We start from the raw sequence: 22,684 nt of genomic DNA, 5'->3' as shown, positions 1-22,684 counted from the left end.
TGACAGCCTACATATGCATCTTTATCCTCGTGAAACACCACTGTGCAAGTTGTCCTTGTGTAAGGAAACCAAAAGCTTTTTTAGGGTGGTGTTGGGAGTATGCAGTGTTGGCATTTAATATGTAAATGGATTCCCAAAGTCTTTGAGTCTGTCTTAACGGCCACCATGAGAGTTTTACAGTCTGCAGGTCAGCAGAGTTTGTGCACTCAATTAAGGCTGAGCATAACACCACAGGAGCTAAATTTAGCCTTTTTACAGATAACGCGTGGTCTGTGGTCTGCTTCAAAATGACTCTTGTTTATGTTTTGCTCATCACAATCATATTACCTTTATTATCTGCCTTTTCTGATTAAGATAGCTTTCAAAACCAAGTATCCGTTTTGACAGACCAGACACTGTTCCTGTTTGAAGAAAGAAAGTAAGTAACCTTTAATAAACACCCTAATTGCTTGTGTCTCCTTCCCTCTAATTTTGGCTTTAAAAAAACGCAGTTCAGCGATAACGCCCACCGACGTGCCTGTAATAACAGCTTGCTTTTCTGAGCCCTCCCTGGACAGAAACACCCGGCCACCAGACGTAGGCTGCTCCCTGCTTTATTGTGGGATGCCAGTTTTGCTGATGTGGAAAATAAAGGCAAATATGAACAATATGTTTGTCTCCTTTCAGGTGATCCAGACCAGCAAGACTCTGCTAGAGAACTCTGACGGGGTGTATGAGCGAATTCTACAAACCCAAAAAGCAGGTAAGACATTGGTCAGATGGCAAAGGAGAACAACCATAAAAGGCTGTTTCCTGACACCATTAGACAGCTCCTGAATCCCACAACAACACAATCACTCAATTTGAGTAGAACTGATTATACTTTGCTTATTTGCATAAGTGGAATTACCATTTGAATCATGTTCAAGTATGTGATCCAGTCACTGTTTCCCTTTGAAATGCTGCGGTTCAGACAGAGGTGTCTAATTCACACCAGTAACAGCCTCTGTGCTGTATTCTAATTACAAGGTTTGGTTTAAGGTTCAAATATATGAGTGAACTGGAGTAAGACAACATCAAAGCTAATAGATGGCAGACCATGAATAGTTCTCCACCAGACACTCCATACTAGTTAGACCCTCATATGTGTATTTTGTAACAACTTAATGTGGCCAGGAGTAAAGTAACTCCACTTAGTCTTTCTGGGAAGCAAAGTTTGTTTGGCAGCTCGTCAGTGAAGGCTCTGCTGGATTCAAGAATATGCACGCAGACACAGTCTCTAGAGGGAAACTGTTGGCATAGGATGCTGTCAAAGGATGGACAGCTCTCTTCCTCTGCCCCTGGTTTCCAGATGGATGACTTGTAAAATATTCATTTTCTATTGTCTTTGGACATCAGAGAGGAGGAGGACTGTATTTTAATGAACATGGATCAGGCTTTCAGGCTTTGACCACCTTTAACAATTACCAATTTTCTATTTGATTCGGCTGTAGCATGTGCAATATGAAATGGATACTGTGAAATGAGTGAGTTGTCTGCATTCTTTAGTCATAATGACCCTGTTCGTCTGTACAGCTTTCTTCAGCATCCTCTATTTTCACGACCACCTGCTGTTTTACCAGCAGTTTACAGATCTACAGTATGAAATTATTTACAATATGTACAGTGTGCAAATGTGTTGGCTCAACACACAATATTACACATCATTTGATTCATAGAGCACGTGTGTAAGTGTGCATTATCAAGTGTTGTGCTGCCGGAGTTTTACCTGTTTCTCATCTTTCATAGGACTTATATTCACTCTTTTGAGCCTGAAGGAAAGGTCTGCCAGACATTGTTAGATCTTTTTCTACGTCTTACAAAATGGCATTTCATTATGAATAAGTTTGAGGGAAGATGACACTCCATTTCATGTGTTGTGCATAGAAACACAAAAAGATCTGATGTAACTATCCTTTTGTGCTGTACAGTGAGTTCTAGCTTTTATTGATTAACGCCTTGTCAGAGTGAATCATTCTTTTATATGAGACAATAGTCAAATGAATAACACAGAAGTGAAAATGCTCAAGTAGACCAAACCTTTCACAGAAGCTTTGTGGGGCTTTTGGTCTCAAAGCGCCATTATATATGATTATCTAAAATCAGCTGGAGAAAATACAACAGCCAACAATTGCAAACTAGGACACAACAGATGGCAAACTGATGAACTTGAACATTGACTTATTTTCTATCCTGAACTGACATAATTTTATCCCAGCTGTGTGTGTGTGTGTGTGTGTGTATATGTGGGTGCGCTCATGTACATGTTTGTATTTTGATGTGTGCATGTGGCGTGGTTTTGTGCACTTGTCTGTTGTGTTGAAACTGGGTCAGTACAAACCCAATTCCCCCTTTACGGCAAGCATAACATTCCAGCAGCAACCGCTATTAAAGTTGTGAATAATCCATCACATCAGCTCAGTCAGGGCCCACTTTCCCCACAGAAAAAAACAAACAAACAAAAAAAACACACACAAACACAAAGGCAGTGTTAAGAGAATACAGTCAGGTGTTTGCAGCTCAAACATGGATGTCACTTCCCTCACCCGACACTCATTTAGGTTACAATTAGCATTCAGGGCAGCTGGATGGCTGAACCTGCTGCAGACTAACAAGATCAGTACAGAAGATGATCTTAAATGCCAAGTGAAAAAATGATGGTGTTCTGCTGTCCAGAGTGGAGCTCCAATGACATTTTGCAGAATACAAAGCAAAGAGCCAATGTTTGTGTTAAAAGTTAAAATACCTCTTAATGTGGATTCCCCAAGATCATTCAGTATGTAGGGCAGTGCATTACTATACTTGTTTTAAGGTTATTTTCGTTAATATCAAACATTTTACCTTTTATTTTTTTATCTTTGTTTGCAAAACACTTTGCGCTACATCTCCACCTGGAAGATGCTATACATTATTTTTAATATAAGAACTGAAACAACTTGTCAATTAATTTGATAAGCGATTAATTGGTTTTTAATCATTTTGCAACAAAAGATGTCAAACATTTGCTAGTTCCAGCCTCTCACGTGAGGATTTCCTGCTTTCCAGTGTCATATATGATAGTAAATCTTTGGGTTTTGGGCTGTTGGTCAGACAAAACAAGTAATCTGAAACATCATCTTGGCTCTGCGGAGTTGATGGGTGTTTTTTCACATTTGTTTGACATTTAATAGAAATAATTAGTTAATTGAGAAAATAACCAGCAGATTAATTGATCATGAAAATAATTGCTAAGGTACAGCCCAAGTTCTCATTATTATTAATCAATCATGGTTTACAGCTTTTCCTCCCCTTTGCTCTATTTGTGGCATAAAATCATCTCTTGTTAAAAGAATTATCAATAATCAATCCAATGAATAATTCAGGTCATGCTCCTCTGATCTGCCACTCCATACTGTAGTTGTTTCATGCTGTGAGACGTGTGAGCATCAGACTTTATTGTACAGTTGCTGTCTTGCAGCATTACCTCACAGAGATCAGTCTGAAATGCCTTGCTGAGAATGAGCTTCCCCCTTTCTTGCCTGCCAGACTCCATAAAATGTTGCTAGGCAACCGTGTGTGTGTGTGAGAGAGAGAGAGAGAGAGAGCTGTACACCTTCTTCAGCAGTCATGGTTCATGTGTACGGCAGCAGCTCCTCTGTAGTTACAGAATAGCGACCTGAAATTGAAGAAAACAATAATTTGACATGTCTGTTAGAACACAGGAAATGGGGGGGGGGTGCATGTGTGATTTAGGAGCAGTGAATAGGTTCAAAGATGATAAATGTGTCAGATCTGTCAGTAAATTCTGTCAGTTGTTTGAGGTTATATTCACGCCTGAGATCTGGTGGCAGACTTATAGTCTCAGCTGAGAGGCTCTAAAACAGCACAACCCCACACCTATTATGGCGATTTCACATGAAGGGGTTCTCCATGTTTCCATGGCAACAGCACCAACAGGGGCCAGGACCAGCTCTCGCTGATATCAGAGCTACAAGCGAAAATGTGAGCGCTCTTGGTAGGAATTTCCAGTGCAGAAGTGTGTTATGCAGTTATGGGCTTTGTGCATAGCAGGAACTCTGCTCCATCTCCCTTTGATTTATTTACCTCGCAGGCTGTGGTTGCCTGTTGCTGCAGTGTCAGTGCTGCACTGTAAAGCCAACTTAACATTAAACATGTCCTTACTCAGACTCAGTCATGCAAAGGGAAAGAAAGGGAGGAGGTGGGAAAGCTCCTCAGGAGACAAATCCCTCCTCTGTTCGATGCCTTGATGCTAATCCACAGTGAAAGAACGGCATGTCTGTCTGCCTACACTGCATCTCTCCGTTTCCGGGCTTCTTTCTTTTCCCTCTCATCCTGCCTCACTGCTTCCTTCCACTCTGCTTTTTGTTTTCTTCTCTGCCTTTGAGTTATCGTGCCTTTCTGCTTTCTCTTTACCAATTTACAGTTTTTTGCCTACTCCCGTCCCTTGACATCCCATCAACACCTTGTTGGGTTGTGCCACTTTGCTTTACCCTCCATTTACTAACATTTCACTCCAGGATATAGATTTCAGATTATTATGATGGTGAAGCAAGGCGTTGCTGAAGGAGGGCACACCTGCGCAATAAACTGTTCCTGATTGACAGGGACAACACAATGAAAATTAATGCAACACTGTGTGGATTGTTAAAACAAATAGGAGAACCAAGAGAAACAGTAGGTATCTCCCTGAACTTCCTCTACCATGATGATGTTTTTCTTTTTTTCCCCCCAATCAAATCTGCTATCCACAAAATAGTGAGAAACATTTTGATGGCAGGTGCTTGAACAGTTTCAATTCTTCAGCTCTTAAATCCAATCCTCAGGCTGTCTCATTAATTTGTTTCAGAAATTCACACATGATGTCTACTTTTTTCAGATGTGACATGCTGTACACCTTCAATAGCAGCTACCTGTTATTGCTAGCTATTATCACACTGCAGACGTACAGTAAGGAGAGAGGAATCCTCTTCCACAGCCAGAGAATCGCTGTACTTCCACTTACTCAACCCTTCTGCTGCAGGAGGAGACTGTGAAATGTTGACAGTGCATGCCAGTGTCTTTGCTCTAATGTCTTTCCTCACAGTGACAACAGACCTAGCACCCAGTCACATGTCCCAGACTCCAGTCACCTCACAGCTGATCTTCTGTCTCTGAAACCACCATGAATTCCAACCATAATGTCTTTCTCCCTCAGCGATGGAATTTCACGTGAACCTCCATGACTTGGCTGTGAAGGAAGGGTTGAAGAGCAGAAAGCTGCACAAGGCGGTGGAGAGCTTCACGTGGAACATCACCATACTGAAGGTGAGATTTTCATTAACAGCAGACAGTACACTAGCGACTACTATGCTTCTCCAACATGTAATATACTGTTTTCTGTATTTTTCTGTTTGAGTAGCGTGCAGTTGCCACATTGCACACAGTAATTTGAAATGTGTTACTTCTCACATGCTTGCAAAATACCCAGATGATCAGAGGGGTCAGAGTTCAGGGTCTGTGGCCTTGGGCAGTTTTTCTCATGGACATTTCCAGTAGCTGATGTAGGAATCTTACCAGCATAATTCCAGTTATATGACAATTCCTGTCAGGGTTGGGCAATAGACTGATTTCCAAGCACAGTTGTCATGGGAAGCACCAACACGGAAAACAAACCAGAATGACTGAGGGGCTTATGGGACTGCAGAGATTCTTTCCATGATCCCTTTTGGCTGATAAGTAATACTTATTAAATCCTGTATTGAAACAGTTTCATATAAATTGCAGGCATCCATCCTGAATTGCCATTTTGCTTCATTCCTTCAGCCTTACATTGTATTCATGTTAGCCGATTCCTTGTTGAGAGGGGGATGTATTTTGTGTTGTTTTACCTTACCCAAGAAATATTGGTCCCGCCAACCTCATTACCCATCAGGTATTTTTCAGTCAACACGGAATTGACACTAGTTGTCTTACAACAACTGCAGCTGCGTCAATCTCATCCTTGCTTGTTGCCATTTTTCTGATGCTATTTCACAGAAATCTAGCTAGGTAGCTAGCAAGCTATGCAGGAAGATTATGTTGACATTCTCAATCCTGCCTACAAGGCTCTGATTGGTCGACTGTTTCTCCAGCCAGGAGAAATGGCCATCAATGGACACAGTACTAGACCTATTTGAATCCCTAAACAAATCTGAGATGTGACCAGTGATACAGAGGCCTGGAACCAGGTTAGCAGGCTTCAATATGAGTTTTCATGGCAAATAATTTCATACATCCTAAGGTCACTAGTGTGCAGGGGGCTTCTGTGCTCTTGACTCCTGCATTCCATTCATGTTTTGGGACAGATGCATAGAAAATAAGTCAGCGTTATTATTAATTTAGTGTTATTACTGCTACTAGCTGTCATTTCTCTCTGGTATTTGTCTAGCAATGTGTGGCATTTAGTAAAAAAAAAAAGGTTTCGGAAATGCAAGGACGAGAGTCTTCTACTCAAATTTACCTCTAAAAAGTACCTTTCAAGCAGTTGCTTTTTTCTCAATACTGAAAATGTCCATACACTATATAAGCCATCATGACATTGTGGTAATGTGTTTTCTGCCTCCCTGATTGTTTGTAAAGGGAAATCCATCTATTACACCAACATTGCACCAGGAGGCAATATAATGCCTGGTAGAATTTTTTTGGGCTTGCACCAGTGCATGGGCAGTCACTAGTCTACCTAAACCACTCTGCACCTCATGTATTTACCACGCCTTTTATTTCAAACTCCACTGCCAACACAGGTATTGATGAATGACCTTCTGCATATTTATTTGTGGTATTTGCACGTGTTAATTAAGATTACCTCACGAGTAGCTCAGCTATAATTTATACTTTGTCCCCAGGCAGTTGCGTTGAGTCAGGCATGATTGAGATTTTGATTATCATTAAAAGTACATCAAGTTATCGACTGAAGGTCTTGTAGATTTAAAAATCGCTACTATCCAACAAAGCTTTGATCTGAGTACAAAAAATTTCCAAAAGCCCTTTTCATACATAGAGAACACAACATTGCAGGCTTCATCGAGCTGTGAAAGGGATGGCTTCTCGTCATTCAGACATGGGTATCCATTTTGTAAATGTTCCTTACGGCTTTATGCAGACATGACAGGACCTTTACGGAAATAGATTAGTTTAGATTCAACTTTATTGTCGTTACACATGTACAAGTACAAGGCAACAAAATGCAGTTTAGGTCTAACCAGAAGTGCAATAAGCAAGTGCAGGATATAGCAATATTATGAAAATATTTTACAAGTGGTACTATGGACAGTTATGGACAGAAATAGTTAACAGTGCAGTAGATGAGTTATTGCAGTATTCAGTACATAGTACTGGAGTGCAAATGATGCAGTATATGTATAAATAGTCTGGTAGTGCAAGTGAACATGTGGTACATGTATAGCCACGATGCTTGCGCGATATTTAGCACCTGGTGTCAGAGACGGAACAGAACCGCTGAGGTGGAAAGAAATTACATCACGGCTGCATCAGTGATGGTTATTAAACTTATTTTGCCTTCAGCCTTAATTGATGACCATTGTCAGTGTGAGATATGCTCCTCTAATAAATCCCCCGATAAATTCTCATCAATTTTAGATTCAAAATTCTGCTGCCTATTTTCTAATATCAGACAGCGCACAAGCACCCCCCAAATGTGTCATGAGAAGACTCTCCTCAGCAACTTAGAATTGACTCATTTAGGGTGTTTTTATTAAACTGACTATATGTTCTTTGTGCATAAGACCTGATAATTAAGGGATTCAGTTATTACAGTGCTTAAGATGTGCATTTAAGCCCTCTCTGTGTATTTTACCTTGTGCTGCTGTGACCTTTACCTTAATTTGACAACATTTAATTCAGACTTGTGCCGTGATGGAAATGTTACTGGGTCTGATCAAGTTAGATTGTTGTTGTGACTTTTATGTAAAAGTTATTCAGGCGATTTTACAGACATGAGAAAGATGTAAAACTGCCTTGACATTTACATATCGAGGTGCATGTCTGAAAAGGGCTTAACCAAATTTCTTACAGCTTGCTTCCTATACTATGCTGCTGTCCTTGCACTAACTTTGATCTGTCATTACCCCCTCAGGGTCAGGCAGACCTACTGAAGAACGCCAGGAGTGAAGTCCAGGAGAACCTCAAGCAGATCCACTATACTGCGCTCACCTGTAACCTGAGTAAAGGCGGACCAGTGGGCAGCTCCTCTGGCTCAGAGTCCAAGAGCAGACGCAGCCTCGATGCCATTCCTGAGAAGGCCAACAGGGAGGAGGAGCTCACTGATGAGGACAACTAAAGACCCCGAGTCCTGCTCTGGCACCCACATTCAGACCTCTACTCTGTTCCTGCCTCCTGAGCTCAAAACCCAAAGCTCGCTCTCTCCTTGAGCACTCTTTACCCTGGCATCATCGCTCAACACACATACACACCAGTGTTTTTCCACATTCCATCGTGTACATTCCTGTAGCCCAAGCACAGCTGTAACCTCTCAGACTTCTGCCTTGTAATCATCAATAAAATGCCACAACTACTCCAGGACACAAATCGTACCCAAGTTCAGATCACACAAACTTAAGAGGTTTGGAAAATACTGTCATTATTTCTAAGAGCTGCACTGAAAGCAGGAAAAGCATGAAACATTTTAAACATTTGCTACACATCTGATGCTGCCTAGGCATTATGTGCACACTTCATATAAATACCAAATCTTAACATCCAGCAGAAATATATAACTTTTGGGAAAAAGTTGAGGGGATAATATGTAGAAATGCTGATGATTATCAGTGCCAGACATAGATCCTAATTTTCCCTAGCATAAGACTCATAAACCTCTTCATCTGCATTCCTAATGCATTAGTTTGTTGCCCTGTCTCACATTTCCTGGGTGAGCTGTGAGAGCCGAGTGAACTACCAGCCACGCAACCATTTAAGACATTGACCTACAGTTCAGAGACCGTGCGCTTCTACTCAGCAGACCGGGGTGTTACCTGAGGAGACAAAAACAGAGTCCCTGGATTGTTGTAAGAGATTTCTTAAAAGCACAATTTTTTGGAGTTATGAATGTAACAGGACAGAGGGGACGGAAAAAGTAAAGAAAAAAAGTGGACAAAAACATCATGAATGAGAGTAAAGAGCTGTTTACAATACTGAAATTGTCCATGTTCTTGTCTGCCAAAATAGTATAATATACTATGTGTATATATGGAGTTACCTGTTACCTTTTTTTCTGCAGAGTGCATCATTTTATTATTGTATAGTTGGAAATATAAGATTTATTTTATAAAAGATATATGAACATGTCTGTCAAAAAACAAAAAGTTTTATTTGTGTGTAGATATCTGATAACGAGGGATGTCACTAGAAAAAGTGACCTCAGCGTTTTCCCGGCAAAGAGCTCCTACATGTTGAGACAGAAGGACTAATAATAGAATGTATTCATACTGTTTGTGGTGCAAACAGCAAAGTCTCAAAAATCACAACCAGCAACTGCATAAGGAACCATGACTAGGTGTTAACATGCACTCAAAAACACTTTGGACGTTGACACATTTTCATATTTCAGCATTTCATTTGGGAATATGTTAGGCCTTTATTTTTGGGGCATGGTCCTCCCATTTTCACTAAAGAAAGCTTGAGCTAAATCAACTTTGTGCTCAGTGTTCTACCAAAAACTAATTTCACAGTTACTTTTAGAAGTCTACAACCCATAAAAGGTGCCACATTTTTCTTTTTCCCCCCCAGCTGTGCTCCCAAATAATTCCATCGTTATATAAAAACACCCCAATGAGAAATCAGCTCTGACTGGTTTAAAAACTCATTCCCTTGTTTACTTGTAATCATTTGGTTCAATTATTTTACTGAGCAGAATGATTGAATACATCTCACAGGAAACCAGCACGATGTGCCTGGATTGAAGACTGTGAATGGGAGGTCATGTACAAAAACAAAGACTGGTTTCATTTTAATCTTCCAGTTTTAGCTCTTAATCGTTTAAAGATGTGTTTCTCTGTCCAACACTCATGAGCTTTGATATGTTTCATCTTGCAGTTAGTCACTGTTCAATGCAAAGTGCACATCATCCACTTATTGTTTTGAGATTTTGTCTGGGGAACCACTGTGCAGCACATTTCGGAGAGCTGAAGTGGTTCCCGTCTGCCAGACAAATCAAGCAACACTTTGTTAACCCTTTGTAAGAATTCAAACTCAGGTCTGGTGGTTGATATTGACATGTACTTCAGAGTAATAATAGCTTCATAACCATTCCTGGTGACAAAGTAGTATTTCATCCAGTTACCCTGTGATTTAATTGTGCCACATTACTGCTAACTGAAAACTGCTGTATCAGTTGACAAGTAGAAGAGTTTTTGTCTTTACCCACATGCTGCTTCAATAGTGCTCTTGCTTGCTATTCATTTCACAGTCCTTATTTGTCTTTTATTTCAAATCTCAAAGTTATACTTACTTTCTACTGGTTGGACAAAGAATGCTTCAAAATGATCAGTATATGTTTGCCATCTTTACATGATCTACACTCAGTTGCCACTTTATTAGGTACACCTAGCTAAAATTAAACCAGTCTAACACAAAGCCCTGCAATAAGTCATGAAGGTTACAATGTTCAGTTTTTGTCAAAAGTGCTTTATAGAGATGTTGATTCAATTGAATGGTCGCTTTGGAGGCTGTAGTTTGTGGTGCAGTTGAGTTGTATTGAATTGCACTGAGAGGTGTTTCTAATATTCTGTCCACCATGTTTATATCAATGAGGGTAGGATAAATATTAGGAACACTTCTAATTATATCCAAATACAATTAAACAGCACCACAAACTACAGCCTCCAAAATGACTATAAAGTTCAACACCTCTCTAAAACTGTTCAGACAAACCCTGAAAATTATAACCTTTATGAAAGTAGAATTTTTTGTAGGGCAGTTGTATGAGACTACATTATTTTAATTTTTTTAATATGTGGGCTTTACAAAAGTAGGGCTCGCAAAAGTAGGCCTCAATGATGTGAGAAAGATATTGAATTGCCATTTCTGACCAATATTGCAATTGAGATTTATTGCAATTATTTTCTGTAAATTAAACTACAGGCCTGTAAATGTTTGTGCTCCACGTAATATTGATTAATTGACAACGGATTAAGTTAGCATTGTATTAATGCTATTGTTAACAGCTGTGTACTGTAGCTGTCTGAACTAATAGCTAGTTTTTAAGGTGATAAGCTTAAATCAACGATATGATGCATTGAAAAACATGTTAGCAGATACTAAGTTACAGGCCTGCTTTAAGTCTGTGCACATTAGACTTAAAAAATAAATTTGGCCAAGTCTTGCCTTGCCATTTTTGGGGGGCATGTGCTTAACTTTAATTTAGTTAAAATATTGATCACCAGCAAGACATCAATTATTTGAATTTCCAAACATATAGTTATTCCTGTTCTCTTGACACAAGGCATTTGGACTGTTGAATGAAACCCAAGCATTTTTTAAAGTGGTCATATTATGCTTTATTGTGCATGTAATAGGTTTGCAAAGTGAAAAAGCCCAAAGTCCACCCCAAAGGGAGTTAACCTCTCCTACAGAAAACTGCTCCTGAACTGCTTGAAAACAGCTCGATTGTAATCCAGCCTTTACTTCCGTAACGCATCTATGTCACTATGTAACACGCGTCATAATGCATGACTTGAGCAGTTTCCACAAGTACACCTAAAGATGAAATTAAAATAACATTAGATACTCTCCAGGCAGTCAATGGGCATAAAGTTGTTACTGTGATGTAGAGACAGTGTACAGTTAAAACGTTACCTATATAAATTACAAATTAATAACTTAACACTCTAAAACACTTGCTCCAGTCTAGGTTGTGAAGCTGGTTCGGGTTGTACTGCTGAACTGTAGTTACCAGCTGAAGCGGCTTTGTTTTGGATCACACTGCTCGTGGACCTGCCCCACTCTGCATTCTGATTGGCTAGTAGTCCTTACCTAGGTACTGCGCATGTGCAACTCCCAACAAAGATCAAATAGAAGTGAGATGCCTGACTTGGTAGCGTTCAAGAAACAGGGTGAAAAGAGGTACTGCAGCAATGTGCCGTATGAGAAAAATTTGGTGTTTTTTGAAAATTAAACCATGTTAAACCTATTCTGGTACAACCCCAAAATAAAATTATGAAACTGAAAATGAGCATAATATGACCACTTTAAATGTTAGTCTGCAGCTCTTATTTCCCCCCCTCAGTGCTCACTATGTGTTGTGCTCGTTGGTTTTAAATATTGTCCACGCCTCCTGCAGATCACAAGACCCACGACGACAAGACAAAAAAAAAAAGCTATCTGAATTTCAGTGCTGTGCCAGTCGGCGTATTTATAATTGTTGTTGAGAGGATGAAAAAAAGAAGCATTTCAACTGTATTCCAGTCTCATCTCTTTATCTGTCAAGTCCAAAAAAATTTAAAAAAATAAATAAAAATAAACACCTCCGAATAAACAATGTTGGATAGATTTGTGTGTGTGGTGTGCTGTGTGATTCAACTATTTGTTCTGGAAACAGCATGAATAAGTAATGTGTTACACTTTACATCCTCTATTAGAACAGATGTTGCCCGGGTCACACCAGGAGCTTTCTCCTGTATTTGACAAGCTCATTCCAAAGCAATAGTTACATGTGTGAAATACCATCATCTGCTCTCTTACTGCCCACTGTTTAGCTCTCTCCACCCTGCAGCAATCCGGTCGATGCTCCACTCGGCCTCGACTCTTCAATTCTCTTCCCCTCAGGCTGCCCCATGTTGGGCTGACCTTCCCCCTCTGCTGTTACTCCCTAATTCCCCCTTGAAGGCAGCTATGAAAAGTAATTCACATCACAGCATCTCACTGAATCACTTTGTTTCCTTTCCACTTGCTCTTAATGAAAGAATAAGAAAATTGCTCTTGGGTAAAATGTCACTCTTGGGTCAAAGGAACATTTCATCTATTTTTCTTTACTTCCCTGTGGCTTTGCCTCTTACAGGCCTGAATAATGGTTTCTAAATCAGAAATTAAAGTCTGCTTATTCCAAGTTATTCTCAATTAAAACATTACAGCCAAGTGCCTGAAATGCTAAACGTTGCCCAAGGTTAGTTGCACGCTTAATGCAAAATATGTATATGCAATAGTCATGTTTGCTGCACGGCAACATGAGTATGTGATTATTTAATTTTCATGGACAGATACACCTAGTCCTGACTCTCCCAGCTGTTTTTCCAAAGCTCGAGGAGTGCGTGCATCAGTATCGATGAGCTCCCTGTGTGCTGAGTGGAGCAGAGAGAGCCTGGGGAAATACAACTTCAGCTCGCTTCAGATGGATCTGCCTCCAGCACACACACACACACACACACACACACACACACACACAGGTAACAGCAAAAGCAGGCACTGTTTTATGAACATGCCAGCTGTGTAGTTACTGGTGAGCACACAAACTTTATTTGTATAGCGAGTCACAAAGTGCTTTGCACAGAGTAAATTATGTTTAGGGTCCTAGACTGCAAATGCTCAATCATCATTTGACTTTACTCCAGACCTGGGATCAGATTTGTCTGTGGATCCAAGATAAAAATAAAAAAAACAAGTCGTTAACCTTTATGATCTCTCCTCTTACATAGAGTTAAAAGTCTACCTGTCGTATCACTGAGCGATAAGCCGTGCAAACATATATACACAAGACTGTTCCTGCTGCTCTTTTGCCTCAACAGACGGCTCTGCAATCAGCTAAATGCGTGTAAAGAACATGTAAACTGACAAGAATGGCCCTCTAATGCACTCTTTAAAGAGCCTTTTGTCAGCTGTTAGTAAAATGGATTTTATTAGCCATAGGAGAGTTCAAATTGAGGGTTTCTGTTTGCACCTTTCAAGCCATAGACTGCGCTTGTTGGGGAATCATTAAACATTGTTCTGTAATGTCAATGCTGCAGGTCTTTCTCTAATATTTTTAAAACATATTTAAATCAAAACCCTTTCTGAACACCGTCTAGTCAACAGATCATTTCTTGTAGCTTTAAACTTGTTTATCCAAACATTTGGGAAAATGGCAAAAGTGCAGGTTTAGTTTAGCAAACTTTAAGTGAAAAGTATTCAGCTACATCACCTGAAATGTGACAATGTAATAATAGCGGCTGTTCCGATGTCAAAACAGACGCCTCAATGATTCAAACTTGAGTATTCTAGATTGTAGGAAAGCAGACAGCATTATCACCATTTAGAAGTTTGAGTTCTTAAATCGCAGAGTCTGGCTTGCAAACAATATCAGAGTCTTTGTGGAGGGCTTTGACAGTAAACATCATCTGGAATGAATCAGCCGCTGTCACAGAAAGCAGACAAAGCCTCCTTGCCACTGCAAGGACTTACACATTCCCAGAAGTAAGCAACAGCACTGCGGTGACGATGAATGGACGGACGGATGGATGGGTCTGGTCCCGAGCGCTGTGTCTGAACTTAAATCATCGTCTGTGTGTTTACAGCAGAGTGGTGGCACTCAAATGAGCTGTGTGGTAAATGTTTGGACAATGTGTAAAACAAACCGCTGTGCAGCACATGCTCTCAGTGAAGATGTTTTCTGTTTAGATCATCCAAGTAGATGTCACAGTATCCTGTGGTAGCTCCACCGCTGGCAGAACAGTGCGTGTCACTGCTGCTGGTGTTGGTGGGTTGACACGCCATGACAGCCTCCAGATACCTTTTACAGATGAGGTCCCAAATGGAGTTAAGGTCAGTGAATGCATCACACTCAACCTCCATCCCTTCCTCTCTCTAACACCCTGTTTCTTCTCTCTTCTCCAGTCATTCCCTCAGGTTATTGATCCATCCTCTGTCCCTTCCACTGAACGCACCGTTCTCATCTCAGACATGTGGCCCGCATTTGGCCTCATCATCCGCGAGTGAAATGACATTTAAGTCTAGCAGTGAGTGAAAGTGTGCAGTGCTGTCAGTGAGATGGGTCTGTGGAGTATATGGTCAAAATAATGGAAAACCATAGTATAGGCTACATTTCTCCATGGTAAAAGGTTCAGGCAGTTCTGGAGTTTTTATTGTCCGTGTTCAACAGGAAAAAAAAATGCTAAATGATGTTAAGAAACATCTGAAGTAGGCCTGACTCAGAAGATTATTTCCTCAATTAACTGATTCATCTTTTTGTCTATAAAATGTCAGAAAATAGTTTAAAAAAAAATGCCCATTATAACTTCCAGGAGCCCATGGTGGCTTCTTCAAAGTCCTTCTTTTCTCCGGCCATCAGTCCAAAACCCGGTTTACTATCATATGACACACTGAACTGTACTAAATGATTGACCGTTGGTTGAACACAATAAGCGTTTTAAAAGACATTACCTTGTGCTCTAGGAAATTGTGATTGGCAGTTGACATTTTATAAACTAAGTGATTAATCAAAAAACTAATTCACAGAATAATTAATTCAGGAAACAATCCTTATATTCATTCCAGCATCAATGCCACAGCTGACAAATGGTATGGTGGATCAATGTATTATGGCTCTGTTTTCTGCAACTCCAGGAAAATAACCCCAAAACACAAGGTTTCATGGGTATAAAGAGACAGATTCATGCAGATGTGATATACAGCAGTTCGTCGTGGTTGGAAAGCCAAGCATGACCTAAAGAACAGAGTGCAAACTGCAGTGTGGACTGATGTCTCACCACTACCCCTAGTGGCCTAGACAGGCAGATAGTTCCCTTTTTATTTGTGGAGGTTTAACTTTGGTAGACTTTTGCTGCCGCCACCACAGTACAATAAGTTAATGGAAATTTGTTTGTGGTATTTAAACAATGAAATTTGAAAAGAGTCAACAGCAAAGCTTCTTTTCTAGAAACCCCAAAAAAGTGAGACTACTTCTGAAGGATGATTTAAATAATCAATAACCTTCATCAACTTCTATTGACAACCAGAAACACTTCGCAACATCATCAATAGATTCTTCTTACGCAAGTCTCTGCAACAGCCCTCAGTGGTCAACAGCCAATGGGTGTCAGCATAAACAGCAGTCACACCCAAGCTGACAGGGACCAAACAGAAATACCTGGTGAAGATTACAATATTTATAATAGTAATAGTAATAATAATAATAATACAGCTTAGTCGTGTAGCTACAAATGTCTTGATTCCTGGCCGCCTTGTCGAGCTAAAAACATCAGTTGATGGGGAGGTTTTAAAAGAAAATACAGACCAGAAATCTCTGCAAAAACACTATAAATCCACTGCAGATATATTGTGGTCATTTTGAGCTATAGGGCGACAAATATCTTCCAAATGAGCCTTTCATAGGACATCACACCAACCTGAGAATCACTGCATACTTCTACTACATCTGTATTTGTTTCTCTGCCCTCTGCTCAAGAATCTCTTCGCCTCGAGGCAGCCAGGCCTGGCGTACATCAACAACACACACTCTGTAGCAGAGTTACCTTTTCCGCCCTTCATATCTTTTCTTTGTGAATTTTTCATACTCTGCTAGTCACTAAATTGCCTGTCCCAGAGCGCCGTCTTTCCCCGTTGTGGGAAGCAAGTGGTTGCTCTTCAGCAGCACTTAGTGCCTTTGCAGCAGATTGAGTGCTGCCATGATCATGACCGAGCCATGAGCCCCACTGCACAGTTACGAGAGAGACTGAGGAGGCATATACAAGCAGTGTTCAGAGGAGCTTCACTAAATGCAGACGTACGCACAGTGCTCTTCGTAAGGCTGAAAGACAGGCTTTTTCTTTCAGGGTCAGCGAGGAATGTCCTAGAAATTGGGCAGCTGATGTGGATAATACAGCAGCCAATAACACGGGTTTCCTCAGCTGGAAGGATGAGATTCTGTTTGGCATGCTTATCTCAAGAGATACTTAATAGAAGGTAAATTTATATCAGCAATAGCCATCAGGGCACTCTGTTTTACAAGTTGCCTTTTTAAACCATGAAGTGTTTTATGTCCTCAAGCAACGTTTTTTTTTTACGTTGTCAAAGGGACATTGAACAGCTTCAGTCTGACCAACCGATTTTTCACCAAATTAGCAGATGGTTTCATATTTATCTGCCAATGTTTTATGGTTTGAAGTCTTTTTGGTGATAGTCATGGTCTTTAGAAAGAGGTTCAGAGCGTACACTTAAATTTTAAGATTTTAGATACTACTAAAGACGCATTTTTAAATGCAGAGTATGTTTCTAACAAATATTTAATGAGCAAAGCTTTACAGTTTTCTTAGTCTTCTATAAAAAAAATGTTGAATATCTTTGGGTTTTGGGCTGTTGGTTGCACAAAACAAGACATCTGAAGATGTCACATTGGACTGTGGCCAACTATGATTATGACTAGAAATTTTTCACTATTTTTTAACTTTTTCTTTTCCCCACCAAATGATCAATCAATTAACTGAGAATACTGAAATTAATCGTTTTTTGCAGCCCTATTTCCATTATCCACTATTTTTCGATAAATCATTTAGTCAGAAAATACTGAAAAATGGCTATTACCAATTCCCAGAGTCCCGAGTGAGTTTTCAAATTGTTTGTTCTGTCTGATCAACAGACCAACTTCAAAGATATTCAAATAATGATGTAAAAACACAGAGCAGCAAATTTTCATATCTGAGAATCTGACCCCAGTAAACGTTTAATACTTTTTAATCGTTCCGCCAAAAAATAGGACATAACTCCCACTAAAACCACAAATTGTCCTTTTCACATTTCTGTTTGTGTTAAACAAAAGAGAAAGAACATGTTAATTAGTGAGGTTTAAATATGCTGGTAGGCATATTTTTTGAACTTTGGAGAAAGCCAGGCTAGCTGTTTCTCCCCGCTTCCAGGCTTTATGCTAAGCTAGGCAAATCGCCTCACAGCTTCATACTTGACGTGAGATTGATTGAAAGCAGGCCTCCGGGGTGCGACCAAAAATCTGTCAAGTGATACTATAAATTTTCATTGGTCGCACTGGTGCGTCTGAAATTTAGCAGGTCTGATTAAAAAAAATTATGTATAAAAATATTTTTTAACAAACACCAACTGGGTGTGCAGTGGTGATGCGTGTTTCAGCTCTGACGTGATCCGAATCCGCATGTACTCAAATCATCCAAGAACAAATTATTTTCTCCGATTTAGAGACCTGCACCAGCACGGACACTTCACTCCACCTCTACCGCTCTCTGTAGGCCATATTGCCGTTGAAATGATGTCGAGCAGCATGAGCATTCCAGGTAATTTCTTTGTGTGTTGTATTGATGTATGAGGGTTTTCATTTATTTACTTTAATGATTAGAGAGGCTGTTGTCAGTCATTTTAAATATTTCAATGCACGCAGTAATGTCACAGCAAATATTGTGGGACATTTAAGCAGCAAAGTTAAAAAACTGCAGCTATAAACTTGACAGGACAGAGGAAACTCTCCAGAGGAAACAGAATTAAACTTTTAGCTTCTGAAATACATTTTTTTTAGACAGCTGTGATGGAGCTCAGGATTTATCAGGACAACAGCTGCTTTACTCCAAACAATTTCACTGTATGAACCTGGACTGTGTGTGTGACCTTTTGGATGTGTAGAAGAACACATATTAATTAATAGATCCTGACTGATCCTATCGGCGTGTTGGGAAAGTTACACTGCTGTGCCTCGTGTGTAAATATGCACTGCGTCTCTCTTAATGGGGAGAGGCTTCACCCTATTTCACCCACCCGCAACCCATCCGCTATTAATCAGAATGTTCATTTTTATGAACCGGCCCACCCGATCCACAGATTATCCGCAGGCACCACGGATATAACTGCGATGCGCGCATCACTACTGGGAAGAGGGCTTTTGCTGTCGGAGCGCCGACGTTCCAAATTGAAACATAAAAAAAACCACAATGTGATGAACTGAAGAAACACGCCCTGTGCCGTGACAGGTGCGTGGCTGGCCTTCCCGCAGCGTTTCAGCGCCAAACAGCAGCAAATCGACGCAGTGAGGAATCAGGAGTGATTCAGTCAGAAAAAAATTAACACAATATAGCCAAAGAAGCTACCTTTTACTAAATTGGAAAAAAAAACAAAAAAAACAAAACGTTTATCTGCACCTTTATTCCTGTTTACAATCATTTAGGTTTGTCATCATTTATCATAATGTGTTAAGAAATGACCAATGTGTATGGGAACTGACAAAAAAGGTAACGCTTAAAATGTATTATTGGGTGCACCTAAATTGAAGAAGTTAGGCGCACCAGTGCCACCAATGTGAAAAGTTAGTCTGGAGCCCTGGAAAGTGAATGAGCAAAGTTCCCAAAATGTTGAACTATTCCTTAAACCGGTGGTACCTTTTGTCCAAAATTAATCCAATAAATTTCATTGCTGGGTAAAATTGTTACTCTGAAATAACCATCATGCATCTGATCAGTGCTGCTGCTGCTTAAAAAGTGAGAATGTTAAGCTGGGAGAGGTGTCATGAAGAAAGTAGTGTTGAATGACCTGTTGTTACAGACAATGTCACACTGCAGCCCTCAGTATTTCTCACACAATAATGACTTGTTCTTGCCATTGAACATTGTGGCTCTGTTTGGACTAGTGCCATAACTGCACTGTCAGGATTTTGCTTCCCCTCGCCAGCTCCCCAAACAAACTCTGACTATACTCTGCCTCTCTCTACCACATAATGGCGCCTTCTTCTCGCACAGTGCTGTCACTAAATTACGTAAAGTGACAGCAGCTGATGTAACGCTGCGGTCACTGAGGCCGTTCGTCTCGCCTGGCTTGCTCAGAGGCACGCTGGTAAGATCTGTGATGCTGATTTTTTGTCGACTGCTCAGAGCTGCCTGTGTGTCTGACACCATAACTCATGCTCGCCTTGCCTGGATGTAATGGTTAAGAGGAACATTGTACGCTACAGCACTAATGGTGGAGGAATGACATCCATTCTCAATCAAAGCAGATTGAGGGCGAGCTATCCGTTACGAAGAGGGATAGCCTCGTTTCCTTTGACTTGATTAGAGTGGTCGGCGAACCAATAAACTCTGGGACAGATATTAATGTAATTGTTGAAGCAGCTGGTTCCTGTCTGAGTTATGATCCATTGTTTGAGGGGAAAAACCAGAGAGAAGGGAATCAGAGTGAGAGGGGAAACAGTATGGTACAATAACCATTTGTGAAAAGAGAGAAAAAGAGGAAGTCCACCAAATTGTGTTTGCACAACAGACAAAACAGTGTGACTGAGTGTAGTATCTCAACAACTAAATGCCCTTTTTATACTTAATATTTAAATAAATATTGCTGTCTCCCCTTCAATGAAATTGTAAGTGCACATCATACCTGAGAGCTCTTCTAGTCGAACATTAACAATTGTCCTTGCCGAGGTCTTTCCTAAGTGACTGGAATCCTAATTTAATTTTTTCAGCTTTCTGTTGCTTAATCTAAAGCTTTCATTCGGACACCGTTTCTAAAGGACTTGAAAAGAAAAATAAATATGAATAAACACAATAAATCTTTGTTAACACAAGAATCACAGGAGTGTATGTCTTCGACCCTTGCACTCATAGCTGCTAGTTAGGTGCTTGAAGCAGGTTAATACAATTTCAAGTGGCTTTACTGGCATTACTGCCTACAACATTGCCAAAGCAAGTTAATTCAGTCTTGATAAGACCACCAAGTGTATCTGTTGGTTATGATCATAGGATTTAAAGTTCTTACCGTCAAGTGCCACTTAAAAAACTAGCCATAACCATTTCATTGTAAACAGACAAAACAGAACTAAAATAAAGAATTGTCTGAAAAGTCTCCTGTGATACAGGCTTTGACACTTGAGAGGTCAATGTTATTTGGGAAAGTATGTACTTTAAAATGGTTGTCTACTGCCACCTGGTGCTTAAAGAGGAGTAATGTAAGTCACAGGGGGAGTCAGACACTCATGCACATCAACTGCACCCTGTCCACGCAGCATTTACTATTCTAAATAAAGCCATGACCTGTTTTAATGTTTTAATCTTTGCTGTTTCCAGGCGAGCAAGGGCCAGCATCAGCACATTTCAAATGCAGCCAAATGTCTGCAGCATAGGTAGCCTATCATAGGGATCATAATAATACCTTGTTATAGACACATTTTCATCAGAGATTTTTGACTTTGAATCTCTACTTATTAAAAGAAAAGAGATTATTCATGGTCATTTGGGTCCACTGGGAGCCAAAATAATGCCTCTTCTGTTCACGTATAAAAATATGTGTAGCGAGAATAAAACAGAGTCTGTAATTTGTATGTAAATGTGCACATAAATATGATTTCCACTAGATGGCAGGTCGAGCTCAGAGACTCGCCACCTCAGCCTCTTTACCCTGAAGCTGCTCATGAGCTCTCCATCTAATCATGTCTTATTCTGCTGGGAGCTGCCTCCCGGAGTATCACACCTGCCCACTTCCTTTTTGCCTCCATGCCAGGGGAATGCAGTAACCTGCTCCCACAATGCACTGCAGCTCCCCTCCGTCAGGAAGCACTGTAGTGGTGCTGTGAGCATATGGCACTTTCTTAAAAAAAAAACAACAACAAAATATGTCAGAAATGAACCTTTACTATGATATGCTGTATGTAAATGCTGACAGGCGGTGAGGCTCATGGGGAGTGAAGGATGTTGAAGTCTCTTGGTGGAGCTCGTTTTCATATGCAAACATACGTAAACTGAGAATTGAAACTTTTTACGGTGATGGTAACAAAAGTGAAACTCTTCAACCATCACTCCTCTGAGAGAAGTTCTATAGCTACAACCTGCAATTCATTAAAGCTAGATGTAATCATAATTCATTTGACTAAAACAGAAAATATGAGCTATTTGCCTTCTTTGAATTGTTATCCACAAGAGAAGGATTTGTTGATGTATTATATATTTATTCTGTCACACCAGGCATTCCCAGACAAATGTAATCCAGCTATAAGTGTACTGAATGAATTAAAGTCTCAACGGGTAGAAGAGCAACAATTTTGGACTCTGATTGGACAGTTTCACTGCAATTTCACTGATTCAGGGACATCTGCTGCTGTAGTGTTAAATCGGCTAAAACTTGGGCCTCCTACAACCATATGTCTTTAGGCTACTGCAACAAACAGAATATGTGAATAAGTAAATATCATCCTCATCATCAATCTTTCTAGACAAAAATGACAGATATTTCAAAGACTTAAGGTGATGTATATTATCATTGTCTGTCTGAGGAGAGTTACAGTATCCCCTGTCCTTCCTTTCTTATCACATCCTCAGCCCTTTGTTTACTGCAAACCACACTGCGCAGCATTGTTTGCCAGGCTGAGGGAGCCTTGATGGAATCAGAGTCCATTAACATGGAAGGCAGCGTCGAGGTGACTTTAGCTCCTAATTAAAAACAGATGTGTCCATTTAATAGTCTTAATACTTTGTGGGAGAGCGAGACAATCACCACAGAAATATCTATTTGCCTCATTAAATCGGGAGGCTTGATCATGATGAGAAGCAGGGTAATGAATGAAGACAGACATGTTTACCAGGTTGTTTAAACAGTATTTGCTGGGAAGAGAGAGGGTGGAATCTAGATGGACTGTTGTTTGGTGGCGGGGAGAGGAGGGACCGATATGATAAATGGCACATGAAGTCAGGTAAAAACAAGGAGGAGAAAGAACAAGAAACAAGAAACA

General features: G+C 40.2%; 1 protein-coding gene across 1 annotated transcript in view; it reads left to right on the top strand.

The window, feature by feature from the left end:
• LOC122881246 (inactive phospholipase C-like protein 2) overlaps positions 1-12,540 on the top strand; it is a 40,420-nt gene extending 27,880 nt beyond the window's left edge. The window contains exons 5-7 of the mRNA XM_044207178.1: positions 667-742; positions 5,213-5,322; positions 8,132-12,540. Of these exons, the coding sequence (XP_044063113.1) occupies positions 667-742; positions 5,213-5,322; positions 8,132-8,335 (390 nt within the window). The 3' untranslated portion in view covers positions 8,336-12,540. The remainder of the gene's footprint in view (positions 1-666; positions 743-5,212; positions 5,323-8,131) is intronic.
• Positions 12,541-22,684: the final 10,144 nt, after the last annotated feature.

The sequence above is a fragment of the Siniperca chuatsi genome, linkage group LG9 (genome assembly GCF_020085105.1).
Source record: "Siniperca chuatsi isolate FFG_IHB_CAS linkage group LG9, ASM2008510v1, whole genome shotgun sequence".
Taxonomy (NCBI): domain Eukaryota; kingdom Metazoa; phylum Chordata; class Actinopteri; order Centrarchiformes; family Sinipercidae; genus Siniperca; species Siniperca chuatsi.
Note: the sequence above shows the minus strand (reverse complement) of the source record. Positions and strands in the feature narration are given on the sequence as shown.